The sequence below is a fragment of the Musca domestica genome, unplaced genomic scaffold (genome assembly GCF_030504385.1).
Source record: "Musca domestica strain aabys unplaced genomic scaffold, Musca_domestica.polishedcontigs.V.1.1 36, whole genome shotgun sequence".
Lineage (NCBI taxonomy): Eukaryota > Metazoa > Arthropoda > Insecta > Diptera > Muscidae > Musca > Musca domestica.
Genome location: NW_026712318.1, coordinates 2436181 through 2463889, shown reverse-complemented (window position 1 = coordinate 2463889; position 27709 = coordinate 2436181). Strand labels below are relative to the sequence as shown.

Genomic DNA, 27709 nt, shown 5'->3' with positions numbered 1-27709 from the left:
TGTGAAAGAGTAGTAAATAGACCACAGACAATGTTTAACTTAAAAGTTGTCGGGTTATTGTTTTATTTAAATCGAATAATATTCGGTAAGATTTGTGAAATATTACTAATAAAGAACAGTAGGCCAAACAAAAACTAATTACCGGAAGAAATCAAGAGAAAGCTGAGTTAAAAATAGAGAACAGGTCTTTCGGACTTTTTATACCCTCCACCACACAGCTCACAATGGCCACCAAAATCTACGGATACCAATCCGTTCGAAGGATTGGTCGATCACCTCAAGCAAAGGCCTCGCCGGGAATGGGGCAAAATACCGCAGAGCAACATTCGGGCAGCGTGTGACGGTGTCATTGGCCTTTTGAAGGCCATAATTTCTGTTTCTTTCATTCAATAAAATCAAAAAAAGTTATAAAAATTATGACGGTTGACTTTGTTGCAGCTTTTTTTATCCTTAATAATATTTAATTTTAATTTGTATCAAAAAAATAAATAAATAAATAAAAGTTCTTATTTTTCAATAAAGTGTACTCTTGGGACGCCATTTGTCCGGGAAAATATTATGTACCCTTCGATGGACACAATTCTGATTTTCAAATCAGATCATTTACTGAAATGAATTTGAATCAGTTCAGCCGGCATCCAATTGATGGTACAGTGGAGAATAATGGCCGTGGCATCTCGGCTAAATTCGGATACAAAGACGGACAGAGACCGACTATATCAAAAGGTCCTCTTGGCAATGAAACATATCGTTTGGAATTTATGTACCTGCATTGGGTGGATAGCACGATTGCCGAGCGTATCTACCATCCGAAAAAGTTTGGCGGCAAAGGATCCCATACGCAAGTTGAGTTACATATGGTCTTTACCCATGTCAATTGTGGAGGAAACATCGAAATGGCCAAAAAGACAAACTTTGGACTTGCGATTTTATCCTTTAGACATGAGGTCGGTTGTAATATTGAAAATGAAGTTATTTGTTTAATAAACCTATTTCTTTTACCAGCTGGACCCAGATGTGGTGTTTGACAACCCACTCTACAATGCCTTGCCGAATGTTATTAAGCCACACAAGAAATGGACATGGAGAAATGGTTCTTCAATAACCGAAATAGCTCATGTCTCCCACACCTATCTTGTTTATTTAGGAAAGAGTGTTTTTTCATCGCCCTCGCCAAAGGGTGAGTGCAGCGCTGATGTTATATGGTTTGAAATGGAGAACCATATAATAATTTATCCAAATACGGTAAGTTTTAATGGTGCAAAATTACACCTTTTACAGATGTAAAGCTAATTGGAATTTGTATTTCGAAATGGAATTTTCGAATTACAAATGGATACAAAGTCGAAATACAATTGACAAATTCGAATTACAACTGAAAAAGGTGTAATAAAAGACAGAATTGTTAAATTCGCTCCGAGAAAACTGCTACTTGCTATAGTATTGGGTTGGTAATCCAATATGTAATGAGTATATTAATATTTGAAGATGACAACGTTTGGCCAGCTCACATCAGCCGATGGAACATGGTACGGAAATAAAACGACAAATACCGGAATGCAGCCGAACTCATCTATATTTAGAACATCGTTTTTGTTAAATGATAATGAGGAATACGAGACTTTTGAAGGATATCCAATCGAAGTCATTCCTGGAGGCTCCCGGCAATTGCGAGCGTGGATGGCACTGAACATAATGCAGTTTATTTTACTTAAGTTAATTCAAATGAAAGTATGCGGAGTTGCGGGGAAAATTGTATAAGTTTCAGAATTAAAAAAAGTAAACAAAACAAATACAGAAGCAGCTTTAATACCCTCTACCATTTGGAAGGACCTTGCAAAATGTAAAAAAATCCATCTAATTAATTGTTTCCACTCACCTATACAAACAGTTCAAAATAAACCTGTAAGGAAAGGGCATCAAAAAGTCGGTCGGGCCGAGTATATGGTACCCTACACCAATATGCATATTTAGTAGAGCTCCCGTAACAAAAGAATTTATTTGAAGTAGATCATACCACCTATCAACATTTGGCTTTAGAGCAGTTATAGTTTGGTTTCGGAGGGGACTAATATATGGGAGGTATATCCAATTCTGAATCGACTAAATTTGGCAGAGACTTTTTAATCTTTTATACCAAATAACATTGCGATATGGTGCATAATATCACTTCGAGAAGGATTATATTAAAAAAATATATATCGGAGCCGAGTTTCACTAAACGACGACATTCACGCCATTAGGGCAGATATTGGCCATTATTTGAACTATAAACCTGAAATGGGATTAAAGATATACAGGGTGAGATAAAAAATTGCAACAAAGTCAAACGCTATAATTTTTAAATTTTTTTAACTCTATTGAATGGAAGCAAAAAATGTCGGAAATAACATCAAATTTTAGAATAAGATTAGATTTGTACGAATCGGGCACCTTTGGCACGAATTATGGCCTTCAAAGGCCAATGAAACCGTCACACCCTGCCCGAATGTTGCTTTGCGGTCTTTTGGCCCATCCCCGGCGAAATACTCCAGACACAATAGTTCAACGGATTGGTATTCGGAAATTTTGGTGGCCAATGTGCGCTGGAAATAAAGCGAGGAACCTCATTTTGTAACCATTCTTGGATGGAATGTCCAAGGTCTGCGGCCAAAATATTTGCGTACCCAAGGCTTAATTACACCCTCCAGAATATTTTCGCCATAATATTCGGCATTTATTCTGATTCCACCGTCGATTAATACGAGCGGAGTGCGATTATCGGCTGTTATGGCGGCCCACACCATAACCAAGGCCGGCGCTTGAGTTCTGGTGGCCAACATTTTCACACATTGCACATTTTCAGCTGACCTCTTTGGCAAGTAAACACGACTATTTTGTTTGTTTACAAACTGCTGGACACGAATGTTTTCTCATCGGAGAAAACCAAATTCAGCAGTTCAGCACTTTTGGCCAGGCCAAGATGTAAGATCTTGATGTGTTTAGCTCACGAGCCATTTTTCGGCCACTGCGCTTCTTTAATTTTCGAACCATTTCTGCTGATGTTGCTGTTTTCTTCTGTCCACTTCCTTGACGTCGGGCTACGCTACCAGTATCACGGTAACGAGCGATGGTACGAGACACAAGAGATTTATTCACATTTAAATGCTGGAGCGCTCTAACGATAGCCACTTGTGGTTTTCCAGCCAAATATAAAGAATAACTTTTTCTGGAAAATTCTGACAGATATCATCAAAATACCGAACATCGGATGCACAGTCATATGGGGACTACACAAAATCTAAGACCTATCTCAACAATATTTCGTCAACTCACTTAATTTCGTTCGGAAGCTATAGTGATTTCCGCAGACGGACGAACATGGGCAAAATCGGCTATGCTGATTAAAAGTATATCTACTTTGCGGGGTCTAAAATACTTATTTCGAGGATTTACAAATGGAATGAGAAAATTATATACCCTCCATACTATGACGAGGGATATAAAAATTCACAAGTTTAAAAAAATTATTTATTTTCAAAGATGTGCATATAAAATGAACTATACCGTACAACATTGTTAATCCAATTGTTATCAATTTTGTTTCGTTCCTCTGCACACTTCACTTCTTTAAAAAATCGAAAAGATTAAAAATACAATATGCTAATATTGACCTACAAAATACTAGTTTCTACAATAACAATTTCATTAAAAAATACAACAATGGCCAGCTTGTCTATTGATAAAACGCCACAATCATCTAATGACGTCAAAAGATATTCACGAAGACCAACCCCCATGAAAAACAAAAAGTGGACTTTGATACCAAAAACAAACAGCGCAGCGTGGTATTTTTAATCAAAGTGTAAGTCATTCAGACATAATCAACTATGTCATTTCTCTAGCAACAACAAATTCTTATCATATTTCGCAGAACAAAAAATCACATGTAGCAAATCAGTTGAAGGGGGGTTAAATTATGGGTCCAATATATGGACTTTGACTAAAGATAAGGAAAATGCCAAATGACGGTGATATAACCGTTAAATAGACATAGACATTGCGAATATTATTTATACCTAAACAAGGCACGTTTATTAGTTTTAAAAAAATACTTTAATTTACTAAACAATAATTCTTCAACATACATACATTTATAATTATATCTAGGTCGATTATCATATCATCGTTAAGTTTGGCAACGAAATTATCCATCCACAAAAGATACAAGACCTCTATGAAACAATTTGGCAAATGAAACATTGTTAAATCGTTTATTTTATACGGTCGACTGTCTATGTTTACGGAAAATCCTTCAAATGTGCATTTGCAATGTCAAACGAACAAGCCGCTTTGAAGGTTAACAAAAAAACAAAATCACAAAAAGAAAATGACAATAACAAAAATGGCATAGAATCTCATAAAAAATCACAACGTCGATGGATAATTTCGTTAAAATGGATGGTGATGTTTCGTTTTCGTTTACATATGCCTATATATTTTATCCTACGATATTTGTGGTTTTTACACCACCATTTTCTAATACAGTCTCAGCTACTTTCGACAAATCCTTATAGAAGTTAACATGACCACCAGATGTGGCATGTTTAAGATTGGTTCGGCATCTTTCGTTGGCCTGATAACACCAGGCTTTGGTTAGCTCCAATTCATGTTCGGCGGTTTCTAGTTTTTCATTCACAGCCCGTGTCGAACGCGATAGGGTGACAACCATTGAGTAAATATCGATGGCAGCATCAGCCAAACGATTGAGTACATTTTGTTCATTTATAATATTCTTGCCGTATTTAACAAGTAGGCTTTCAACAGTTTGTCCAAACATATCTATGCATTCGGCTGCATCTTTGGCTGTTGCTGTCAGTTGAGGAGCAACAAACGGCGAAAGATCAGTACCACCAATACCCACAGAGGAGGCTGCTCGGCGGGATGCTTCTTTGAAAATCAAACCCAAGTTAGCGGCGGGATTTTTGAAAGCCCTCTGCAATTCCTTGAGATGGGATCCAGCATACTGAATACCAGTCAGGGCAACAAACAAGCGCAAGATGTCGTTAGTACCTTCAAATATTCTGAAGATACGTAAATCGCGCATAACACGCTCCAAACCGGTCTCCCGCATAAAGCCCATACCACCCAATATTTGTATGGATTCATCACATACATACCAAGCTGCCTCCGAAGCAAATATTTTAGAAATAGCAGCCTCCAAATGATAATCTTGACTTCCAGCATCCATATTCTGGGAAATTTGGAAAGCCATAGACTCGGTGGCATACTGGATCAGACTCATCTGGGCAATCTTTTCTTGTATACCCTTGTAATCCTTCAATTTCTTTCCGAACTGTGTTCTGTTGTTGCAATGTTCCACAGCTTTGGCAATGCAGTGTTTCATGGTACCCGACAATGTGGCTCCCATGCCGAAGCGGCCATTGTTCAAAATGTTCATGGCCACCTTGAAACCTTCACCTTCCTGGCCCAAAACATTTTCAATGGGAATTTTAACATCCTCAAAGTAGACCTCTGCAGTATTGGAAGCTTTGATACCCATTTTCTTTTCAGGTGCGCCATTTGTGACTCCGCCAAAGCCTCTTTCAACAATAAAAGCTGTTACCTTGTCTTTCTTCTCGCCGGTATTAGGATCTGTCATTTCGGTTTGAGCAAAAACAGTCATTATATCGGCAATTCCACCATTGGAAATCCAAATCTTGGAACCATTTAAAATATAATGTTTGCCGTCAGCACTCTTAACAGCTCTGCACTTGATGGAACCCGCATCAGAACCAGCACTGGGTTCAGTTAAAGCAAAAGCAGCATATACTTTCTCGGTGGATACTTGTGGTAAATATTTGGCTTTCTGTTCAGGGGTGCCGTACAACAGAATGCCCTTAAAGCCAATACTTTGATGAGCACCAATGGTAATGCCCAAACCCAAATCATTAGCTCCTACAATTTGACACAAACGTCCATACTGAGTGTTGTTAAGACCAAGGCCACCAAAATCATTGGGCACTTGAATACTGAACGCTCCCAATTCCCACAATTGATTCAAAGTCTCTTCATCAATTTGGGAGTTTTCGTCATTCCTTGCAGCGTTGTTGACTTCACGGAAAAATCTTTCAAATGGATCTATGAGACTGGCTGTTAGTTCTTTTTCTTCTTCGGTAAGTACGTCCGGATAGGGAAAGACTTGCGTCGATGCTAAACTGCCACGAAAGATGTTTGCCATAAAGGAGGCATTTTCCTGGGGTTTCTTTACTTCACGTTTAGGATTGGAAGAAGTTTTTGGTGCGGCTGTAGCGTACAAACGCAACAAGTATTTCGTTTTGTTCGAAGGAGCAACTTTTTCGATTACTTTGAACATCTTTGTTATTAAATGACGACTAACTGAATAATGATGGACTTTGATCGAGCTGGATGGAATTTGATTTTCTCTTGAAAAGTATGAAGGCGGTAAAGAATGGTGAAGTAACGGCGTAAATAAGCATTGTGGTTGGCATTTTGCATATTACCGGCGTCATAGTGTGACTTTGTGACGGCGTCATAATGTGTCTTTAACCATAATGATAGCATATTTACACCGAAATTGAAATCAAATTTCAAATATGATCATCTAATTGATGAAACTGGTATGAAACTGCGTCATAGCCATGGTAGAAGAATACAGGTAGTCGCATCGACACAGCTGCTGGGACAATGAACTGTCAAACCGATTTTGATAATGAAAATCGTGAATGAAAAATTATTGAAATTTGTAAAAATTGTTGAAAAATACATATCATTACAACCTCCGATTTGCGTCGTATAAGAAAAAATATAAAAATCAACTTATTTTTGACAAAGCACTTAAAAAAAAATTGACATATAAATGTTTCCAAGAGTTGATGCATCCATGGTCATAGCCATGGCAGAAGAACACAGGTAGATGCATCAACGCTTGGGAGCATTGATATGTCAAAAAATTTAAATGTTTTTTTTCAAATATAAGTACATTTTTATATGTTTTCTTATACGATGTGATTCGGAAGTTATTATAATTTGAGTTTTTCAACAATTTTTACAAATTAAAATAATTTTTCATTCAACATTTTAAATTCCAAATTTGGTATGACAGTTCATTGTCCCAGCAGCTGTGTCGATGCTTCTACATATATTCTTCTACCATGGTCACTAGCCATACAAATAATAAAAAAACATGACGATGTCAGCTTTATTTATTTAAAAACTACACGAAAGCATCTTTATTGTGTTAACGTGTTTTTGCATTGCTATTTGAAATTATTGTATTTTTTTTATTCAAAACACTACACACACATACACTAAATGTGTATATGTTTTGACAGAATAAGGGCACCAAAAGAAAAAAAAATTGTATTTATTGGGTAGCTTTGTTCTACCTTCTGTAAAATATATATATTCCTGATCAGCATACAATTCTATATCGATTTAGCGATGTCCGTCCGTCTGTGGAAATCACTCTAGCTTCCGAACGAGATGAAATAGGTTGATAAAATGTTACTCGAATGTATATTATGCCTGCAGTACATTTGGTATTGAATGGGCCATGTAGGTCCACATTTTGGTATAGCCCCATATAATGGTACCTCCCGATATCCGGTCTTTTGTAAATTATAGAAAATTGTCTGTGCAGGTCCATGTCTTCGTATAGTCCCTATAAATTGGTACCTCAAGACATACCGTATTTTGATGACTTTAGCTATATTATTCACCGATTTTTTTTTCAAGTTTCGCATTTAAAAATTGTAATTGCTCATGATAAAAGTTGCCTATGCAGGCCCACGTCGTCGTTGCCTATGCAGGTCCCTAATATAACGCGTATATTTGGTATTTTTTAAAATTCTAACAGAATTTTCAACGGATTTTATTTATTTATTTATTTATTTATTTTTTTTTTTTTGAAAATTGCCAAATTCGTTCCAAATGGTGGAGGGTATTACAAAGTTCCGCCCGGCCGAACTTACAGCTTTTTTACTCGCTATACTTTAATAAAACAAATACTGGTGCTTTTGAATTATGTACATGGTTTTTATTTTAAAATAGTTCGACTTTAAGCCTATTCTGAAATATTTATATATACAGTTTTTGAAATGGAATATGGTCTATGAATAAGATTATTGGTATTATTGATTTCTGTAGATTTGTTCAGAAAGAGAATTTACTATCAAATTTTAGAACTAAATTGTCGTTCATTTAACTTACAAAGCAAACAAACGATCCTTATCAGAATTGGCAACAGATTAAATGTAGTTTTAAGAATTTGGAAAATATTTGAGTCCAAGTATGGATGAGTGTATGTCTTGTTTGGGTATTTTTCATTATATTGCAAAATAAGGGTGTATATCTTTGGTTAAATTACCAATGTATGATTAAGGAATGTAAACAAAAACTATGGTTAAATATAGACTCCTTTAGTTAAGGTGTCCCAAATAATAAATAATATTTAGAATAACTTTTGTGTGAAAAGTTAAAATATTCCAAATCTCAATTGTAGTCATGAGACATCGTATTAAAGTTAAAGAATTTGATCCAATGATTCCAATTTATGTTAAGCTATTTTACTACTTGTATCAGAAGGTGATTTTGAAAAAAAAATATTTTCTAATCGATTTGAAATTAAATTAAGAAAAGTGTTTGGTTCATTATGGGCAGTTGGTATTTATTAATAAATTAACTTATATACGATATATATTTTTTATAAAGAATTTCTATATTTTTTAATTTAAAAAAATGGGTTTTTTGTTTTATAAATATGTTTTTTTAGAAGTTTTCTTTTTTTCTTAAACAATTAACAATAAATACATTATACAATACTTTTTTTAACTTTAGATCTAAGACTACCAGAGGATGTGTTTATTAGTATACTTATACACCATTAGGTTCAGTCTCTGATGACAATTTGCCTTTTCGCAGAACCGCCTCCAGTTGTGACAATAAGCCAATGGCTCTGAAATTCTCTTTGAACAGAGCAAAATCTTCCAAGGGCTTTAGGTATTCCAATGCTTGTTCATAGGTTTCCAAGTCTTTGATATTTGTTGCCAGACTGGGCGATGGTGATGTGTGGCCATTTGTGGTGATATCGCCATTTTGTGATTTCGGTGAATTGGAGCGGGAATTGTTGTTGGTATTCGATTGTTGCGAATTTGTGGGCGAGGACGTAGAACGACTATTGCCATTGGCCAGGGGCAATTTTATTTTAAAACTCTTCTCATTGTTGTTTTCATTGCTTTCGACGGTAGGTGATTGGGATCTCGATCCAAAGTTCGGCGTGGCCCGTTTACTTAATTGTCCATTCCTATCACCATCAGAGGCTGATAGTCGTCGTTTATTGGCATGACCGTTTACGGGATTTGGTAAGCTGTATCTATGCTTCATGGCATGGTCATTTTGGGCCGATGAATGAGAAGGTGGCCGACCATTGCGCTGCCTGTCGTTGTAATAATCTTCATAGGTGTTATAGTTGCTCGATCCATCTGAGCCATATGAGTTGTTAAACTGCTGTTGGCCATGATTGTAATAATTATTTTGCCCCGCTTTATAACTTTGATAGTAGGCTTGTGCTTTTGTCTTACTATCCTGATCATCTTCCTCCTTAATACCACTTACTGATTGATCCTGGTCGGTGTCATCGTCTTCATCATACTCCCCATATTGTTTCATGTAGTCGATATATTGTTCGGGTACATTCTCAAAATTGTCCAAACGTTCCACGTTTGTGGGCGGAAACGAAGCCTGCAAATCTTGCACAATATCCGGTATCCATAGCGATGGGCCCATGGGCTTCAGTTGATTGGAGGCCAGCTTTTTGGCAAAATTTGTTAAGTGTGTTTCACGAAAACGATTTAACCAGCGATTATCCGCCACAAATCCTTCACAGCCAATAATTTGTTTTGCTGTCTCCGCCTTTTCCTTAATCATGCCATGGGTAATGGAACCACGTAGTTGAGGATTTAAATTGGCCCTCACCAGCCATTCATAGACTACGGCGTTGATGTAGGCATGTTTACGACTCCTTTCGAGCTCAACAAACATGGCTTGGTTTTCCACATCCTTAAGATTCGCAGGAACATCTAGATTAAGGGTCGGCACTGCATTGCTTGTCAAGCGGCGACCTCCAATGTGTTGTGGCAAGAAATGGGCGGCACATAAAACTGGTTTCTTAAATGGCAGTATACGACTCATCGAAGCATGACATGCCTGCTTCCATTCTTTGTGGTAAGGATTTTCAGGTCTTGGAAATTGAAAAAATTGTAAATTGGGATTTGTTCGAGAATTAGACATGCACCCCACAATACAGCATTTGCGAATCGCCGGCATTATGGAATTTGTTTGTGCACAATTATCTACAATATATGGAATAATAAAACGGACGCTTTTCTTTGCTTCACTTTTTCACTGTCCTTCCTTCACCAATTTCGTCCTTTCTTCTGTTTTTTTAGCGGGTCAATTTCAATTTCGTTGTTCTCGATGAGAGCAAAGAGAGGTTGGTTGAGAGTGAAAGTGAGTTTGTTTGTCCCTTCTTTGGCTGTTCTCTGCAAAAAAGAAAAATAAACAATAAAAGTGTCAGATTAGATGTTGTCAAAAAGAATGTTGCCACATCAAAAATATTAAATAGTGTGTGCTTACGCGAGGGAAATTGTTTTAAAGGATTATAATGCACCATCCAATGAAAATTCATGGTAGAATCAAGGAGTAAAGTCATGCAATCATATGTTTACAATTTTTTTTTCAAAAATTATTCATTTGACAAGATCTCATTGTCAACATTTGTATTTATAAATCCATCGTACATGCACAAATCAGAGATGGGAACCTGTTTTTATGTAATGAAATGTGATAAGGTATATTACAGAAAATGCAGAGATGTGTATTGCTTATTTGAAATGACTTTACCTTCTTAATTTTACATAGGTATTATTACAGTACGCATGGTAGAAGAATATAGGATATTTTTTTAAATTTTTTTTTTTAAAAATTTGTTTTTTTGAGCAGATTTTTATATGTTTTCTTATATGACGACAATCGGAGTTTGTTATGATATGCCTTTTTCCTATAATTTTTACAAGTTTGAGTTTTTTTCATTCAAAATGTTCTATTTCAAGATTAGTTTGACAGACGTTTTTTATACGACGTCAATCGGAGGATATTATAATACACGGTTTTCAACAATTTTTACAAATTTAAGTAATTTTTCATTCAACATTTTCAATTCCAAATTTGGTTGGACAGTTCATTGTCCCAGAAGTTGTGTCGATGCGACTATCTATATTCTTCTACCATGAGAGGACGTCTACATATAAATGGGTTTACCCACTGGATTTGAATTTTAATTGTCATATCCATTAATCATACTTCAAATAAATCCTCTTAAAGAAGGTTAACCCTAGAAAAAATTATTTCAGTTCCATGGAAAACTGTTTAATATCTTTCATGTCCGCTCACAATGCAAATTTCTTCCAATCATTGACTTTTTTTTATTTTTCAAAACAACAAATTCACCTTATACTTTTTATTGTGCCATGCTACCAGCTTAAATAGAGGACGACATATTTTTGCGTGTTCTCGTCATTATGCCTACAAGTTTTACAAGGTTTTCGTGTACGGGAAGTAAAGTTTTCAAGTAAAAATTTTAAAACTAGTACAATATATAGCAGGTTCTGGAACACAACTTATGTTCTTCACCGATAGAGGGCATGGTACAATTACCAAGTTAATCTCATGCTATCATACGATTACAATTTTTTTCTTTCATGTCCCTTTATTGTCAAATTTATATTTTGTAGTTCTTTCTTAAATATGGGCGTATGCTGGCAAGAGTTTTTCATTAATTTCAGATCAAATATTTTGTTATTTTCACGCCTTTTAGAGGGTAAGTATATAATTTAAAACAGAATGGTTGAATGGCTTTCGTGTACGGCAACGGCAACGCTTGAGAACATTGATATGTCAAAATTTTTTAAATGTTTTGTCAAAAACAAGTAGATTTTTATGTGTTTTCTTACACGACGCAAATCGCAGGTTGTAATGTTATGTATTTTTCAATAATCTTTGCAAATGTCAATGATTTTTCATTCAAGATTTATAATTTCAAAATCGGTTTGACATTTTATTGTCCCAGCAGCTGTGTCGATGCGACTATCTGTATTCTTCTACCATGATAGAAGATATAAAAATTGTGAAAATGACAAAATATTTGGTCGGAAATAACTGTAAGTTTCTTGCCAGTTGTACATCCACATATAAGGAAGACCTACCATGTATACATTTGACTATAAAGATTTATTATTATTATATTGAGAATAGTAATATGAATGTATCAGGTGAAGCAAGTTTGACATTAGAGTTTCTATTCAGGTTTTTAACGATTTTGAAAGTCAAACCCCACAATTTAGTTTCGGAAAACATTAGCATTTTTTAAATAAATGATAAATTATATGTTTAATAAACCAACTAGCTCTTCGCTAAAATCCTATTGGGTGCATCTATCTAATAGGACGTTTACCATGGCACCTTTCTTATTTTATGAATAAAACACACAAACACAAGTTATATATTTTATATTGTTTATTATAAATAAAGTTATATTATTTGGAGAGTATTTCATGTACTTCTATTTACAACAAAAACAGGCATTAACCACTGAACTAAAATATACAAAATGAGATTGGTTTTCATTAAAAATAAGTATCATACAAGTAATCAGTCATCGTAACAAAAAATATATAAAAGTTTTCTTGGAGTATAACTTAAAGTCCTCCATTTAAGATATTCCGTAATACGCATTTAATTATTTTTGTCAAACAAATTGTAAAAACTAAAAACTTTTGTCGCATATTTACAAATAAACTATAAAAACAAATTCGAGTTTTCCTTTTTAATTACATCCATTGGTTATGGCTTTTTTGCTGACTGGCGGACGATTGTATTTTTTCAATATTGTTTCTAATTGCGAAATAAGACCAATTGCCCGGAAATTTTCTTTGAATAGGGCAAAATCTTCCAGAGGCTTGAGATATTCCAATGCCTGGGCGTATGTTTCCAATTCCTTGGGTGCAGTAGTCTCTTCCACACTACTACTGGGTGTGGGCGAGCCATTGCTTGCATGACCGTTTGCTGTGGCGCTGGTTTTGTCAGTTTGTGATTTGGGTGAGGATGAACGAGAACTGTTGGCATTGTTGGGAATTGTTGGTGTTGAGCTTGCTTGGGGCGGAGGAGTTGGTGTGGCATTATTCGATCTATTGGCCAGGGGAGGTAATTTAATTTTGAAATTATCATTACTATTCGATTCATTAGCCTCGTTTGGTTGTGGTGGTGTTTTGGCTGTAGGAATTGATGGTGGCGGGGATCGTGAAACGCATTGGCTTTCGTTTATTATGGGTGAGGCACGTTTGCTGGGTGGCAAACTATTGCTTTGATCCTCATTATATGGTCTTTTTACAGCTGGCGAAGAAGAGGTTCTTTCATATTGCAAGGGATCTATGGGCGACGATCGCATCTGAGCTGGAGAGTGTGATGATGGCCGTTGGGGTGGATGAATTGGGAACTGTTGAGGTATTGGTTGTGGGGGAGGCGTTGGACGCTGTTGCTGCACCGGCGAATGTGACATAGGTCTTTGTGGTGGAGGTGGAGGAGGGTGGGCCATTGTTTGTTGACTTGGATGGTACCCTCCATTATGATAGCTATGATGAGGTGGCATCGGTGGTTGCGGTGCTATTGCTGGATGGGGTTGATATGGTGGCTGCTGATGTCTTTCATTGGCATAATAGTCATGATAGGCATTATAGCTGGAAGCCGGATGATGTAAACCAACGCCTGCCGGATGACCATAGGGATTATAGGCATTTGCATGAGATGGGGGTGGTGCTATCACCGGTGGCTGTGGATGATGAGGTGGCGGCGGCGGCGGTGGACCTGAGTGCTGTTGATAATAACTGTGTTGTGCCTCATATGGCGGCTGCTGCTGTTGCGGATGATAATAGCTATGCGTGGGCATTTTGTGTGGTTCTGCATAACCATTGCTGCCGTGCTCATAACCACTGGGTGGCTGTTGTTCTTGTTCTCCCCCTTCATCATCTTCCTCATATTCACCATATTGCTTCATATAGTTAACATATTGTTCGGGTACGTTTTCAAAGTTATCCATGCGTTCCGAATTGGTTGGTGGGAACATGTGCTGCAATTCCTGCACAATATCCGGTATCCACAGCGATGGCCCCATGGGCTTCAATTGATTGGAGGCTAGTTTTTGGGCAAAACCAGCCAAATGACTTTCACGAAAACGATTCAGCCAACGATTGTCGGCTGTAAATGTGTCACAACCAATTATTCGTTTGGCTGTATCGGCTTTTTCCTTAATCATGCCATGGGTAATGGAGCCACGTAATTGTGGATTTAAATTTGCCCTTACCAGCCATTCATAAACCACGGCATTTATGTAGGCACACTTGCGACTGCGTTCAATTTCCTCGACCATTGATTGTTGCTCCACGGTTTTCAGGTCGGAGGGAACATCGAGTTTCAAGCTCGGTACTGCACTGCTGGTTAGACGGCGACCCCCAATACAATGCGGTGCAAAATGTTCAGCACACAACACCGGTTTTTTAAAAGGTAAAATACGACTCAATGAGGCATGGCAAGCCTGAGTCCATAGTTTATAGAAAGGATTTTCCGGCCGGGGGAATTGAAAAAATTGCAAATTTGGATTTAGGCGCGAATTAGAGTTGCAACCCACAATGCAACAACGTCTGATGGTTGGCATTCTCTGGCCTTTTGTATATGAACTTGTTTACTTTATTTCGGACCGTTTTGTTTTGATTCTTGTTATTCTGTTTACTGCAAAGAGACAGAAGCAAAAAGGAAAGAGAATTACATTACGGAATCAGGGTTGTCATTTATTATGATTACTCGTTTACAGCAACAACAATAAAACGAGTAACCATATGGCAAAGTATATATATATTTTTAAAAACAATATGGCAACAATGTGACAAGAAAAAAAGTAACAGAAAGAACAAAGGAATATGTGGGCACATTACTTTGTCAGTTAATATTTTATAATTAAATATATTTTTGAAAAAAAAAAAAACAATTTTTATAAAATTATTTGCAAGTTTTCCGTCACAAATGGCAATGCTCTCATTTTCCGTTATGTTATTTTAGTTTCTCTGTGTTCTCATTAACGAGAGTTGCCAAATTGCATTTAAAGGTATATTTCAACCCTGATACGCGCATTTTAAATGGATTCTCTAGCGTCGTCTTCTGACTCTTTTCAGTTGTTCTTGATTTGTTTTGCATGGAAATTGTTTAATATTGCAAAAAACAAAAATGCAGATGTATTATGTAAATATATCAATTGAGTGCTGTTGAATTATATACAAATAATTAAGGCTTATTTTCAGATTGGTGCAAATTTCCATAAACATGGGTGTTATTAAAGGTAAATTTATATATATTTTTTCGTATGTTCCCTTAAAGCAGTTCAAAAAAGTTTATAAATGAACTTCTCGTGTATATTTGTAATCAAAACCTGAATATCTTACGATATCATATAGATCTAATGTACGTACAACAAATCGACAGTAACAACGAACAACTAAACCTTGAAGTTTTATAGCGAAAGGTATATCATGTACATACATACATTTTAAGTTGAAAGACAGGCTTTCAGCTAACAAACTACCAGCTGCCACGGCCAACAATCAAGCTGTACGAACTACTGCTGGTATCCGGTGGTGCTCATTTGCTGTCTTCCGCTCACATCGTACCCATTTTTAAACAGCTTTATATTTCTTAATTCCCTGGCGTTTAAAAAAAAGCTAGTTGGCTAGAGATTTTTGTCCACAACGTTTTCAGTTTTCATTTCCAAAACACGCAAAGCATGAATGCCAGGGAAAAACGACGTTACATGACAATAAACCAAAGACCACTGTAGATTTTTGTAGGTATACCCACTACTATAACATTATTCAAAAGAACTTGGAGTATATAAAGGTTTAGAACGAGTATACCTGTATGTATGTATGTAGAGTATACACTGCTTTTCATCCATTCTTCCCCTTGGGCTTTTTGCTAAGAGCGTGAGTACGTAATACCTCCTTGGGATAAAACTGAAAAACTTTCATAGCCTTTATCGCACGTATATACACATATATATATATGTATGTATTGTGTACATTCATGATTGGGGGAACTTGAAACCATATCTGCCTGCAAAGTGCTGCAGATGTTCGGGAAATAAGAACATGGTGTGGAAAATTGTCTCTAAAGATTTTTCTAGGGCATACAAAAAGTTACAGGGTTAAGGGATACAATTGTTATCATCGATTTGATGTCTATCCGCCCGTTATTATTTTTTCAAACTCTGTACGTGATAATATTTTCGTTTTAACATTTATTAAATCACGAAATCAGTCAAACATTTTTCAGATATAACATTCTGATGTCTGTACTTGCATTTGGAGAGGAAAACAGAAATTCCATTACGTCTTATGTCAGAATGATGTAGTATTATATTGTTTTCCCGCATCTTCGCTTGTGACCGAACACAATCGTTTTTATACATTTTGAAAAGAATGACTCTGAGTCATGCACAATGTGCCATACGGTTTTATATTTTTCGAGTCAATGTCAATTTGGTGGTGGTCTCTGTCTAAATTGTAGTTTTACACAGTGGAACACGTAAACAATAAAATTCCGCAATTTTGAGGGGAATAATAAAATTAAAGTAATGAGTGATTTAAATCGCTCTACAGAACTGTGTAGGACCATTGGCTGAAGCGGTGAAGGTGTTGCTTGTTGCAATTTGATAAACGTTTTTACTTATTTTTTGCGCAAGAAGTTTTCTAACCGCTGAGAATAACGAAGAATGCCACATTGCAGCGACTTCTACAAAATTTGACAAAAAGATAGCAGAATTCCTAAACCTAGACATCGAAGAAGAAGCGAATTCATCAGTCTATAAACAGTTGGTCAGGCAACCCGGCAGTTGGTGTTAGCCCCCTTGTGGGAGCATTGCGATGGTTGTGGTTTAAACTCGTTGTCAACCGGGTACCTGTCCCATTGAAAGGCAGGAGTTTTATATAAGCTACGATCCCAACCAAGGAGGCGACCACGTCCAAATAACGAGCGAGCGAAGTCCTGGGCTTAGTCCTGTTGGAATGTCCAAGGTCTGCGGCCAATGTTTGCGTGCCCAAGGCTTTAATACACCCTCCAGAATATTTTCGCGATAATATTCGGCATATATTCTGATGCCACGGTCGATTAATACGAGTGTAGAGCGGCCATCTGCTGTTATGGCGGCCCACACCATCACCATGGCCGGTGCTTGAGTTCTGGTGACCAGAATTTCAATGAATTTACCCCTAGCTCATTTTCCAATATTTGCCGAATAGAATATTGCGACATGTTCAGCTAACAAGCCATTTTTCGGCCACTGCGACGCGGATTTCGATCAAGTCGCTTCTTTACTTTTCGAACCATTTCTGCTGATGTTGCTGTTTTTTTCCGTCCACTTCCTTGACGTCAGGCTACGCTACCAGTATCACGTAATCGGTAACGAGCGATAGTACGAAATACAAACGATTTATTCACATTTAGATGCTGGAGTGCTCTAACGATAGCCGCTTGTGGTTTTCCAGTCAAATACAAAGAAATCACACTTTCACGCTTGAATTCCATTACGAATAACTTTTTTCCTGGAAAATTCTCACCAAATTGCTTATGTGCGCTTGTAAACAATATAATGAGCTGTCACTGGAATGATTTTAACAGTTGTCGGAAGAGTGACTTAAAAATGACAGCAGTCTGAAGTTGGTTGCAGTTTTTTAATCTCACCCAGTAATTTTTTCCTTTTCTCCAGATTGTTATGGTCCCACTGTAAACATTTGATATCATTTCCATTAGCTCATCATCTGGTAATTGGCTTCAAGCAATATCTATCTAAACATCTAAGCATATACATATATAGGTATGTATGTATTGTTTGCATCCGCATGTCTCAGTGGCATAATAATTGATTGCCAATGGTTTCTCACAAGCTCGGCAACAACTTGCTTTTAAAATCTAGAGCTATGTACTTATCTTTAGCTATATGTACGTGTATTATCTCGCTTTTTTTTACTTAGTGCCCCAACGATGGCAGCAGAAACATTTTCTAGGGTGGTTTCTTTTCATTTAATATCTTTAGATATACATTTCTGTATACCCATTATCGAAGCTTTGGAGTCTTTTGTTTATACCCACGTACTATATCTACTGTTCAGTTTTTTCTTCTTTTTCAGGGGATTCAGGGGAGATTATATTTCGAAAGTAAAATATCAGTGGGCCGAACTGACAAACGAAAGAAAAAAACGAAACGAAACCATAAAAACTGGTTTCCTTTACTTCTTTTTTTCGATGTACTTCGAGAAATTCCATATAAGCGTCTTAACGAAAACCCAGTTCTGTACGGTTTTTCTGTTGGTTGCTATCGGGCGGAACTGTGTGCTGTTGTTGTTGTTGGTATTATGGTGGTAGTGGTAGTACCCATTGAAACATACCATTACCCCTTGTTGAAGCGCTATGTAGTACATTTGGCTTGGTCGTGAGCTAAATGTTGGATAAAAGATTTGTTACGGCCATGCTTTGCTGCCATTGCCATATTTCCTCGGCATGGTGGTCGGTCTCTCAAGTAGGTTGTGAGAATATAAATGCTAACTTTTGTAGTCATCCGCATTAAAATTTATAACCAAAAAATGTCGGCGTACGTGAAACGTGTAAGGTCTGACAATTATCGTAGTATACATACAAAAGTATACAGTATACATACAAAATTTGGGGTTATAGCAAAATTTTCCTTTAGTTTCCCCCAATCGACACATATGGAAATACATATTTCTCAATGATCATTCTATCAGATGGCTTGATAAATAATAATTCAAGTATGTGTAAAAATCTATGGAGCATTTTTCAAGAACTACCCCACTTAAAACTCCTGCTACAACTTTGACCGATCCCATATGTACCCCCTATTCCTGAAACCAGGAAAAAAAACTTTGATTATGATAAATTGATAGAAAAATAAGAGAAACCGTTTAAACCCTCTCGAGACTCTTAAATATCTGATGTGTATAACAGTATTTTTCCTTCTTTCTACTTTGATGACTCGAGGTTCAACGCACACCACTGCCTGCCAGCCGGCCTGCCTGCCTGCGCCTCACCGTAAATTTCTCCTCATTTGCCGATAGCAAGCCAACTCACTACATAAGTTTATATACATACACATATAAATGTTTTTAATGGGGTTTCCGCCTTGATGAGGGTTCATTTGGGATTTCATCAGTTATCTGAGGATTCCAAAGAGGGGTATTGAATTTCAATGATTATATACAGATGTTTGTTTGTACATGTTGTTCGTAAATACTTTTTCAGGGCATTTTCAGAATATTTGCTGTGTGAAAATTAAACGAAAGAACTTCAAAAGTGGATACATACATTTCTGCCAGAATGAGGGGGGGTGGGGAAGTGGTTTTTCTTTTTTGCATATATCAGGGGCTCAATTCTTGTTTTATGAAAAAGTGTAATGAAAATTTTTATATAGGAAAGAGAACGACAAATTTTATATGACGACAAATTGAATATTCTTGCATAGAACAAGGTCCGACGTCGGATAATGGCCTATATAAGGTCGGACCATGGTCTATATTAAGTGGGTCAGTAAGCCCATCTGACTACTAAGTTTGCAGTCAAAAACATAATTGCGATTTGAAGTTCAAAGAGAGTCATTAGTTCGAAAACTACTTAGTTTACTGTCAAAGTCTTCTTGGACAACTTTATTAGGCCTTGGGTCGGACAAGAAGACTTTACAACACCTACAATTATAGAAAGGGTATTTTAAATTTTTCTTTTTTGCTTGAAACACCTTAACATATTTCTCAGATGCCCCATAAACTACATTTTTAAAAAGAAAAACAATTTGATCAGTAAATCTGTCGATAATTCGAAAAGAAGACATACAACTAAGAAAATCTGAAAATCGAAAATTAGTTTTCCAATTTCAGGCAAATTAACACAAATTTAAAGAGGCTTTACATAAAATTTGATTATGAATTCCAGGCGAAATGATTACTCATAAGTTAGAATACAGGGTGATATAAAAACACTACAACCATTTTCAGACTGCTGTCATTTCTAAGCCACTCGTCCGACAGCTGCTTAAATTATTCCATTGACAGCTCACTATATTGTTTACAAGCGTACAAAAGCATTTTGGTGAAAATTTTCCCAGAAAAAAGTTATTCGTGATGGAATTCAAGCGTGATAGTGTGATTTCTTTATGTTTGGCTGGAAAACCACAAGTGACTATCGTTAGAGAACTCCCGCATTTTAATGTGAATATTTTGTGCCTCTTGCCATCGCTCGTTACCATGATACAGAACTGGCTATCTGGAAGGGGATGCATCATCTCCAAAAAGATTTGGCCGGTGAACTCCGAACGGAGATCACGGTCACTCTTGTCCATGACGAAGTTGGACTTGAAGCTTGTGGTGGGCCTAATTACAGGTCATTGCAACATAAAGGCCATGACTTCAAAATGGGGGGGTGACGACACTGAATACTGCAGGCTATGTCAGGACGAGGAAGAAACAGAAACGGTGGAACACTTACTCTGTCATTGTCCTACCCTCATCGGAGTAAGACATAGGCTTCTGGGTAAGCACTTACTGCCTGACCTGTCATACCTCTCCGAAACAGAACCAGCAGTCATTCTTCAATTAGCCAGAAGACTAAAATGGCTAAGGACGACACGTTGATTACACCGTGGACGCAAACCCACTAGCTTCTCTAATTCTTCTAAATCCTATATTCTACACTAACTATCTTTCTTACCTCACTTCCACTTCTTTCTAGACTAGGATGATCACAATGGGCCAATAGGTCTCCGAGTGGAGTGGTTGTTGTTTTTTTACGCAACCACACATCCTTTAACCTAACCTAACCTACCATGATACTGGACGTCAAGAAAGTGGACGGAAGGAAACAGCAACATCAGCAGAAATGGTAAAGAAGCGACTTGATCGAAGCCCGTGTCGCAGTGGCCGAAAAATGGCTCTTGAGCTGAACATATCACAATATTTCATTCGGCAAATATTGAAAAATGAGCTCGGGGTAAAGTCATTGAAATTCCAAAAGTGCAAGAACTTACACCACAACAGAAAGAAAACAAACTCAAAAGAGCTAAAGAGTTGCTTCGCTTGGCCTGGCCGAAAGTGGTGAACTGCCGAATTTGGTTTTCTCTGTTTCCGATGAGAAAACATTCGTTGTCCAGCAGTTGGTAAACAAACAAAATGATCGTGTTTACTTTCCAAAGAGGTCAGCTGAAAATGTGCACCTTCGGTTGGCCACCAGAACTCAAGCGCCAGCCATGGTGATGGTGTGGGCCGCCATGACAGACGATGGTCGCTCTTCGTTCGTATTATCAGAATAAATGCCGAATATATAATGCGAAAATATTCTGGAGGGTGTATAAAAGCCTTCGGCATGCAAACATTTTGGCCGCAGACCTTGGACATTCCAACAGGACTCAGCACGCGCCACCCAAGAATCGTTACAAAATGAGGTTTCTCGCCTCGTCCACCAAAATCTCCGAATACCAATCCGTTGGACTATTGTGTCTAGAGTATTTTGGAAAGCAAGGTTGGCACTAAAAAATACCAGTGTCGATCACCTCAAGTAAGCGCTTCGCCGGGAATGGGCCAAAATACCCCAGAGCAACATTCGGGCAGCGTGTGACGGTTTTATTGGCCGTTTGAAGGCCATAATTCGTGCCAAAGGTGACTAATTCGAACAAATCTAAACTTATTTTAAAATTTGATGCAATTTCCGAATTTTTGCTTTCATTCAATAAAATTTAAAAAAAAAGTAAAAATCATGGCGTTTGACTTTGTTGCAGTTTTTTTGTCTCACCCTGTATGCCTTCCTTCCTTCCCAAAATCTTCAATCGATGAGAGACATGTTTATTTTTTCTTAAATTCTATTTTTAAGCCTGCCATGTTGATGACGAAGCCAATTTAGATGTATATGAAACCCCAAAATTCATTTTCTCCATCCGACCCCCCTCAAAAATATTACCACTATCAGAGGAAGTTAAAAAAAACGCAAATGCTGAAATTCTTGTTTGCTGTCATCACGATATATAGTCTCATATTACTCAACTGGTTGTGGTCGTATGGTGGTACCGGCGTTTATATAATACCGAGTAGTGGAGTGTTGAAACGAAAACGAAAAAAAAAAAATATGTCTACATTACAATTGTGGAAAGAAAAATGCTGACAGATTATGGGGTCTTATCAAGCTCTTTGCCTCCGTATATATATACACACAATTTTTGTTATGTGGTGCTTGCTGGCGCGCTATTATCAGTTAATGGTTCAACAGCTTTGGCCTGAAACCATATAGAACATTCTATGGATTCTATTCTATACGCATTCACATTTAGGTATGGGGATCCAATACCCATTAGTTTCTCATATATGAAGAACTCCATCAAAGTGAAACGCAATACATTTTTTGATAACAAGACTATATAATTTTTCATCTTGGGCGGCACATATGTATGTGTGTATGTATGCATAATTATGTTTAATGGGTCAACATCATTGATATATTCTCTTTTTTCGAGCTAAACACAATAATCTCCTCTCCATAACATTGATTTTGTATCAATAATAATTTAGATTGAACACCTACATAAAGATGTGCGAAGAATGGTATTGGATATAAGTATATATAACACAAGCATACATATGTATGTTATATATCGTTTTTGCGTCATTTGAGATATAAAATACCGGTTTTTTAATCAATAACAACTGGAATAGGAATCACGGAATACGAATGACTCAGTTGACACCTTTAGTGACAACAAACAGCAACAACTTATAACTAGATGATATTTAAGAACGTTACGCATAAGGAAAGTCACTATCTCTTGAACCGGAATGGTATGATTTTGCTAATGAGAACCCAAAGTGAAATGGTGTGTGTGAAAGTAGATCCCATAAAAAAATAAATAAATAAAAAAACATAAAATATATTCTAAATTCAAAACTTTTAAGTTTTCGAATCAACAAATCCGACTACTATATCTGACAAGCTTAGTATTTTATCGAATAGCTAAAATCTCAAATTCACTTCCATAAACAGGATCTTAAAAATCCCACTTTCTAAATGCAATATACACACATGAACATACCCACTGAAATCTGAACACAGCTTATACCGGTTCTCCTTCACTAACTACTTACTTGCTGATCTGGCTGATCATATTAACGTGTCTTATTAGTCATTCTCATTGCTTACGAGTTGTAAGATTTGGAAAATTTGTTGGTTAAAATGAGTCAGTCAACCAATCAGCCAGCCAGCCGTATTTCGTGACTAAATATTTTCAGAGAATTTTTGAACTTAGCCAAATGGATAATTTGTTTTGTCATGATAAAAAATGTTTTGTGCGGGGGTTCCTATTTTGCATCAAATTTGTAATTATTGATGAAATTCTACTGTTGTTGTTGTAACAGATTCGATCTGATTCCTCTCATTATTGTTCTGTTTTTAACTCCAGAGTCCAATAAGAAAACTGTATAGATTGTACCCATAAGTTTGTCTGGGTATTGAAAAAGGTGCAGCGTGTGATGGGGGCCTGAACCACATGCTGGGCAGGTGTTATGCTCACTGCTGTTATACTGGGCCCATTGCAAATTGAGGTGGATGCACCACCCTGATCTTAATTGTGCCAAAACTACTCGGGTTTGTCGGGACACCTCTCTCATTCTTCATCTGTGATGGAAGGGGGATGGTCTCCGACTATATATAACATTTAGGTTGGTATTTCATTGACAGAAATTTATTGTTGTGGTTCTTGTAGCAGTAGTACATGTGAGTGCTAATCTGGTCCAAGCTCCAGGTTTAAAAATTAGTTTACTTTAACGGGCTGTAGCCAGAGATCTTCTGGAGTGAGTTGGGTTGGTTTGTGCGGGTCTGTATCACACGCCGGGCAGACGTCACACACATCTTCGCCAATTCGTGCCCAATACGATTTGAGACGACTACACCAATCTGAAGGTAATTTTGTCAATTGCTCCAAAACTACCACGGTTTGTCTAGGCAGCTGGCGTTCTTCAGCTGCAATGTAAACTGATAGCATCTGCCACTGCATCGTTAGGAATACCACTCAGACCTGCCTGGTAGGCTGCTTGATCTAGAGGTTCTTTGTTATAGCGTTGGACCTCCCTCTCTAGATCTCGCTTGCCCTTCCTGACATGCTTGGGTAGGGGAGAACATCCAATAATATCGCTAAGATCATCAAAGAACCAAATATCGGGAGGTACCGTTATATTAAGGGCTATACGAAGACCTACACAGACATTTTTCGGTCTTAGGCTGTAGTATCCAGTACGAACTTCAAATACCAAATTTGGGGCGTGGACCTGCACAGACAATTTTATGTCATAGGCTGTATTATCCATTACGAACTTCAAATACCAAATTTGAAACAATTTCTTTGAGGGAGGTGCCGTTATATGGGGGCCTATACCAAAACGTGGACCTACATGGCCTATTTTCAATAACAAAAGACAACCTTATGCAGACATAATATACATTTGAGTAAAATTTTATCAATCCACTTCATTTCGTTCGGAAGCTAGAGTGATTTCCACAGATGGATAGATGGATGGACATCGCTAAATCGACATATAATTTTATGCTGATCAAGAATATGTATATGTTTCCTATACGACGCCAATTAAAGGTAGTTTCGATATGCATTTTTTGAAAATTTGAATAATTTTTCATTCAAAAATTTAATTCCAAATTTGGTTTAACAGGTTCATTGTCCCAGCAGCTGTGGCGAGGCGACAACCTGTATTCTTCCACCTTGTTTTTTATTCTGCTTTCTTCAAAGTTTTAATTTCGATTTAAGTCATTGCAATATGTTTTGATCTTATTTTAATTTATATTAATCCATTAATAATTTGAACTTTTATTTCAAAATTAGAACGATATGATGATTTTAATTAGTTCATGACCTTCAACACACAGCCACTTCTATGCAAATTGGGTTAAAACTTGAAAGGCTCTTCTTTGTTGCATGGGTTATGGAGAAGGGGGAAAAACATTTAAAAAACACCAATATTTTACAAAAATAACTTCCCAAATATTTTTAATTCAATTGGTTCATGACCTCCACAATACACACACGCACTTCAATGGAAACAGGTTTTAAGTCACCCTCTTGAGAGGAACTAATATTCTTTACTTAGTACACATATTGTCGAGGCAACGATTTTAAAATCATATATTTTCTTTATAAAATATAATAAGCTGGTGAAAACCACTTTTCTAGAAATAAAACACACCGATAGAATATCCATAAAGTAACAACGTTTTGTTTAATTTTCATTAATTTCACTGAACATTTAAAGAAAATTCAAACAAATATTTATTCTCAAACAGAAACAACCCACACTCCCAAATTTAGTTTTTTTTTTTTTTTTTTTTGCATAAAGAACACAATTTATTTATTATTAATTACCTTTTAACTTTTCATTCAATACTGAACTTGTACACACACGTGCAATCAGAAATCTCAAGACCCCGTTTGTTTATGTGGTGTTTCGTTGATGGTTGTTGTTATTGTTATTTATTTACATACAATCACAATAGCGAATGTCAGAATCAGTCACATGCAGCTTTGCATTTGTTGTTATTGCTCTTTTGTTTTGTTTTATTATTTCAGTGTTTTCATCACACATTCAAATGCTTCATTTTTTTGTTTTGTTTGTTTGACTTTCACATACAGTAGTTGTTGTTGTTCTTGCTATTTTTGTTTTTTTAGCTTTGCTTTACACACGCGAACGAAATTTGTTTCAGTATTACATCCAATCTGAGAGACCCCGTTATGTGAAATGAGAAAGTCTAGCGAATGGGTCTCTATGTGGACCGATTTCTTTTTGTTAGCTGACTTCGCTTTGTTTCAATTTTCTTGCAATAATTCCACTCAGTTGTTTAGCTGTTCTTGGATTGGCTATATATGTGTGTAGTTGGTAGCAGCAGTTCCTCTTCTCTCTTCACTGTGTATATTTTTTGAATGTCAAAAATTTTTGTATTTTTCGCACACCCGATATCGTAACGTAGCCAACGACTGCTCACAACAAAATGAGACGCGACGACAAGCCAAAGACCCAAACACACGATTTTCAACGACTCGTTCATACCCATCAAGCTGAAAACCAAACAAACTATAGCCAGCTATAACACACAGCAGCAGCAGTTGTCTGTTTCTATATGGGTAAGAGCCGTGGCACTCAGGCAGTCACCGACCGACCAACAACTGAGCTGTATACACTCACACAGCAAGCAAAACGAGGCAGGCACGCAGCCATATACTCTGCTGTTGTTGTTGTATAAATTCCACCCGTAGTGCCATAGTATTTCGTCGTTGTTGTTGTTGCTGCTGCTGTTGTTTTGGGTATGGTGCTTCATATACCACTTAAACTGAACCCTCTGTCTATGCAGGCACATAGGGGGAATTTAATACTTGCCCAAAGACCGTAGATTCAATCCAGAAGGACGGACAGACAGACGATATATAAATCCCAAGCGTATATCAGCGAACCCTAGGTAGTAGAAGTAGTATGCATTGAACACCACGAACAACAACAAACACCTACAGCTGTAGAAGTAAAACAAATACACTTGCAATGATTGAGGCTTGGGCTCAGATTCGTCGGGTTCTCATACCCTGAGTGACTGACTGGCTAGTCGCCTTGAACGATAAAGCCACAACAAACATGATGTTTGAAACACGAACGGTGTGTGTGTGTGTGTGTGCACGTTTGAATGTATGTATGTGGTTAACTGTCTGGCCGACTAACTGTCTGGTGTAACGAAACGACCGTCAAAACGTGCTCGTAGTGCTGGTCGGTCGATTGGCTGGTATTATGCCGCCTGAACACGAAATGCCGGGTACTCATTGTTTTGGTTTGCAGTTAATCGGTTACGTACCAATACAACGAAACTCATTCGTGTATTTTGCACATTGTTTGTGTGTACACTCGGGTGTGTGATAGGTAGTAGCAAGCAAAAGCAACAAACATCTGCAGCAGCCCCCATAAGTAGAACAAGTGATGCGATGATGATGATGTTGTAGTAATAGGTAATGTCCATTTAGCGTTTTTTGTCATTAATTGGAGTTAATATTTTTGAAAGGGTAAAGGAAAAACACAGTGGAAAAAGGGTACAGAAAATAAAAATCGATGTTTTATTTTTTGTGTATCAATAATTTGGATAAGCATTGCTTTAGACGGGTAATTTTAATTATTTTATTAATAAATTTAGCCAATTTTTATATATTTAATTATTCGGACGACGTTTTTTTCTCATGTCAAAGAAAAACTTAAATTGGAATGAAAATATTACTTTTTTGATACGTTTTTTTATTAAGAGGTAAAGGCGTTCTGATGGTAAAATTAATAATGTAAAGTCACTTCTAATAAGCATACTCATCCCTTCATTTTCTTTATTTTATTATGCTCTATTCCTTGTTCGACCATTAATTAAGAAATATATATTTAATTCCCCACACAAAATTTGCTGAGCGAACAAAGATTTTTGTTCCTCTCCAGCAGAATTTAAAAATAGAAAAATACAAAAATATGTTCAAAAT

At 36.9% G+C, this 27709-nt stretch overlaps 4 protein-coding genes and 1 long non-coding RNA gene across 6 annotated transcripts; 2 read left to right on the top strand and 3 right to left on the bottom strand.

Annotated features, from left to right (window-relative positions):
• The first annotated feature begins 1 nt into the window (after position 1).
• LOC109612668 (uncharacterized) lies at positions 2 to 1785 on the top strand. The gene is made up of 3 exons (XM_020036880.2): positions 2 to 947; positions 1006 to 1245; positions 1489 to 1785. Exons 1-3 carry the CDS (start codon positions 612 to 614, stop codon positions 1759 to 1761), a joined length of 849 nt encoding a protein of 282 aa, XP_019892439.1. The 5' UTR covers positions 2 to 611; the 3' UTR covers positions 1762 to 1785.
• A 2261-nt stretch (positions 1786 to 4046) lies between these two features.
• Positions 4047 to 6432, bottom strand: LOC101891231 (very long-chain specific acyl-CoA dehydrogenase, mitochondrial). The gene has a single exon (XM_005183894.4). It carries the CDS (start codon positions 6353 to 6355, stop codon positions 4481 to 4483), a length of 1875 nt encoding a protein of 624 aa, XP_005183951.1. The 5' UTR covers positions 6356 to 6432; the 3' UTR covers positions 4047 to 4480.
• A 2442-nt stretch (positions 6433 to 8874) lies between these two features.
• On the bottom strand, positions 8875 to 10326 carry LOC105261424 (uncharacterized protein DDB_G0292186). The gene has a single exon (XM_011294381.2). It carries the CDS (start codon positions 10324 to 10326, stop codon positions 8875 to 8877), a length of 1452 nt encoding a protein of 483 aa, XP_011292683.2.
• A 2225-nt stretch (positions 10327 to 12551) lies between these two features.
• Positions 12552 to 26791, bottom strand: LOC101891058 (uncharacterized). 2 transcript variants are annotated; one of them, XM_011294377.3, is made up of 2 exons: positions 25577 to 26791; positions 12552 to 14841 (listed from the first exon to the last, which is right to left on the bottom strand). In XM_011294377.3, the coding sequence occupies exon 2, from the start codon at positions 14765 to 14767 to the stop codon at positions 12884 to 12886; it is 1884 nt and encodes a 627-aa protein (XP_011292679.2). In that variant the 5' UTR covers positions 14768 to 14841; positions 25577 to 26791; the 3' UTR covers positions 12552 to 12883. The 2 variants fall into 2 exon arrangements, with proteins under 2 accessions (XP_011292679.2, XP_058981890.1); XM_059125907.1 differs by lacking the exon at positions 25577 to 26791 and adding an exon at positions 15650 to 16815.
• LOC109612669 (uncharacterized) lies at positions 15006 to 21097 on the top strand. The gene is made up of 4 exons (XR_009342838.1): positions 15006 to 15214; positions 15282 to 15348; positions 15408 to 15445; positions 20896 to 21097. It is a non-coding gene; the product is annotated as an uncharacterized LOC109612669 (long non-coding RNA).
• Positions 26792 to 27709: the final 918 nt, after the last annotated feature.

What these genes read in the sequence shown, in the direction of transcription:
- LOC101891058 (XM_011294377.3), bottom strand. Translation starts at nt 14,767, where the DNA reads ATGCCAACCATCAGACGTTGTTGCATTGTGGGTTGCAACTCTAATTCG.
- LOC101891231 (XM_005183894.4), bottom strand. Translation starts at nt 6,355, where the DNA reads ATGTTCAAAGTAATCGAAAAAGTTGCTCCTTCGAACAAAACGAAATAC.
- LOC109612668 (XM_020036880.2), top strand. Translation starts at nt 612, where the DNA reads ATGAATTTGAATCAGTTCAGCCGGCATCCAATTGATGGTACAGTGGAG. An exon ending in TTTTATCCTTTAGACATGAG is followed by an intron (nt 948 to 1,005) that starts GTCGGTTGTAAT and finishes TTCTTTTACCAG; the next exon opens with CTGGACCCAGATGTGGTGTT. An exon ending in TAATAATTTATCCAAATACG is followed by an intron (nt 1,246 to 1,488) that starts GTAAGTTTTAAT and finishes TAATATTTGAAG; the next exon opens with ATGACAACGTTTGGCCAGCT.
- LOC105261424 (XM_011294381.2), bottom strand. Translation starts at nt 10,326, where the DNA reads ATGCCGGCGATTCGCAAATGCTGTATTGTGGGGTGCATGTCTAATTCT.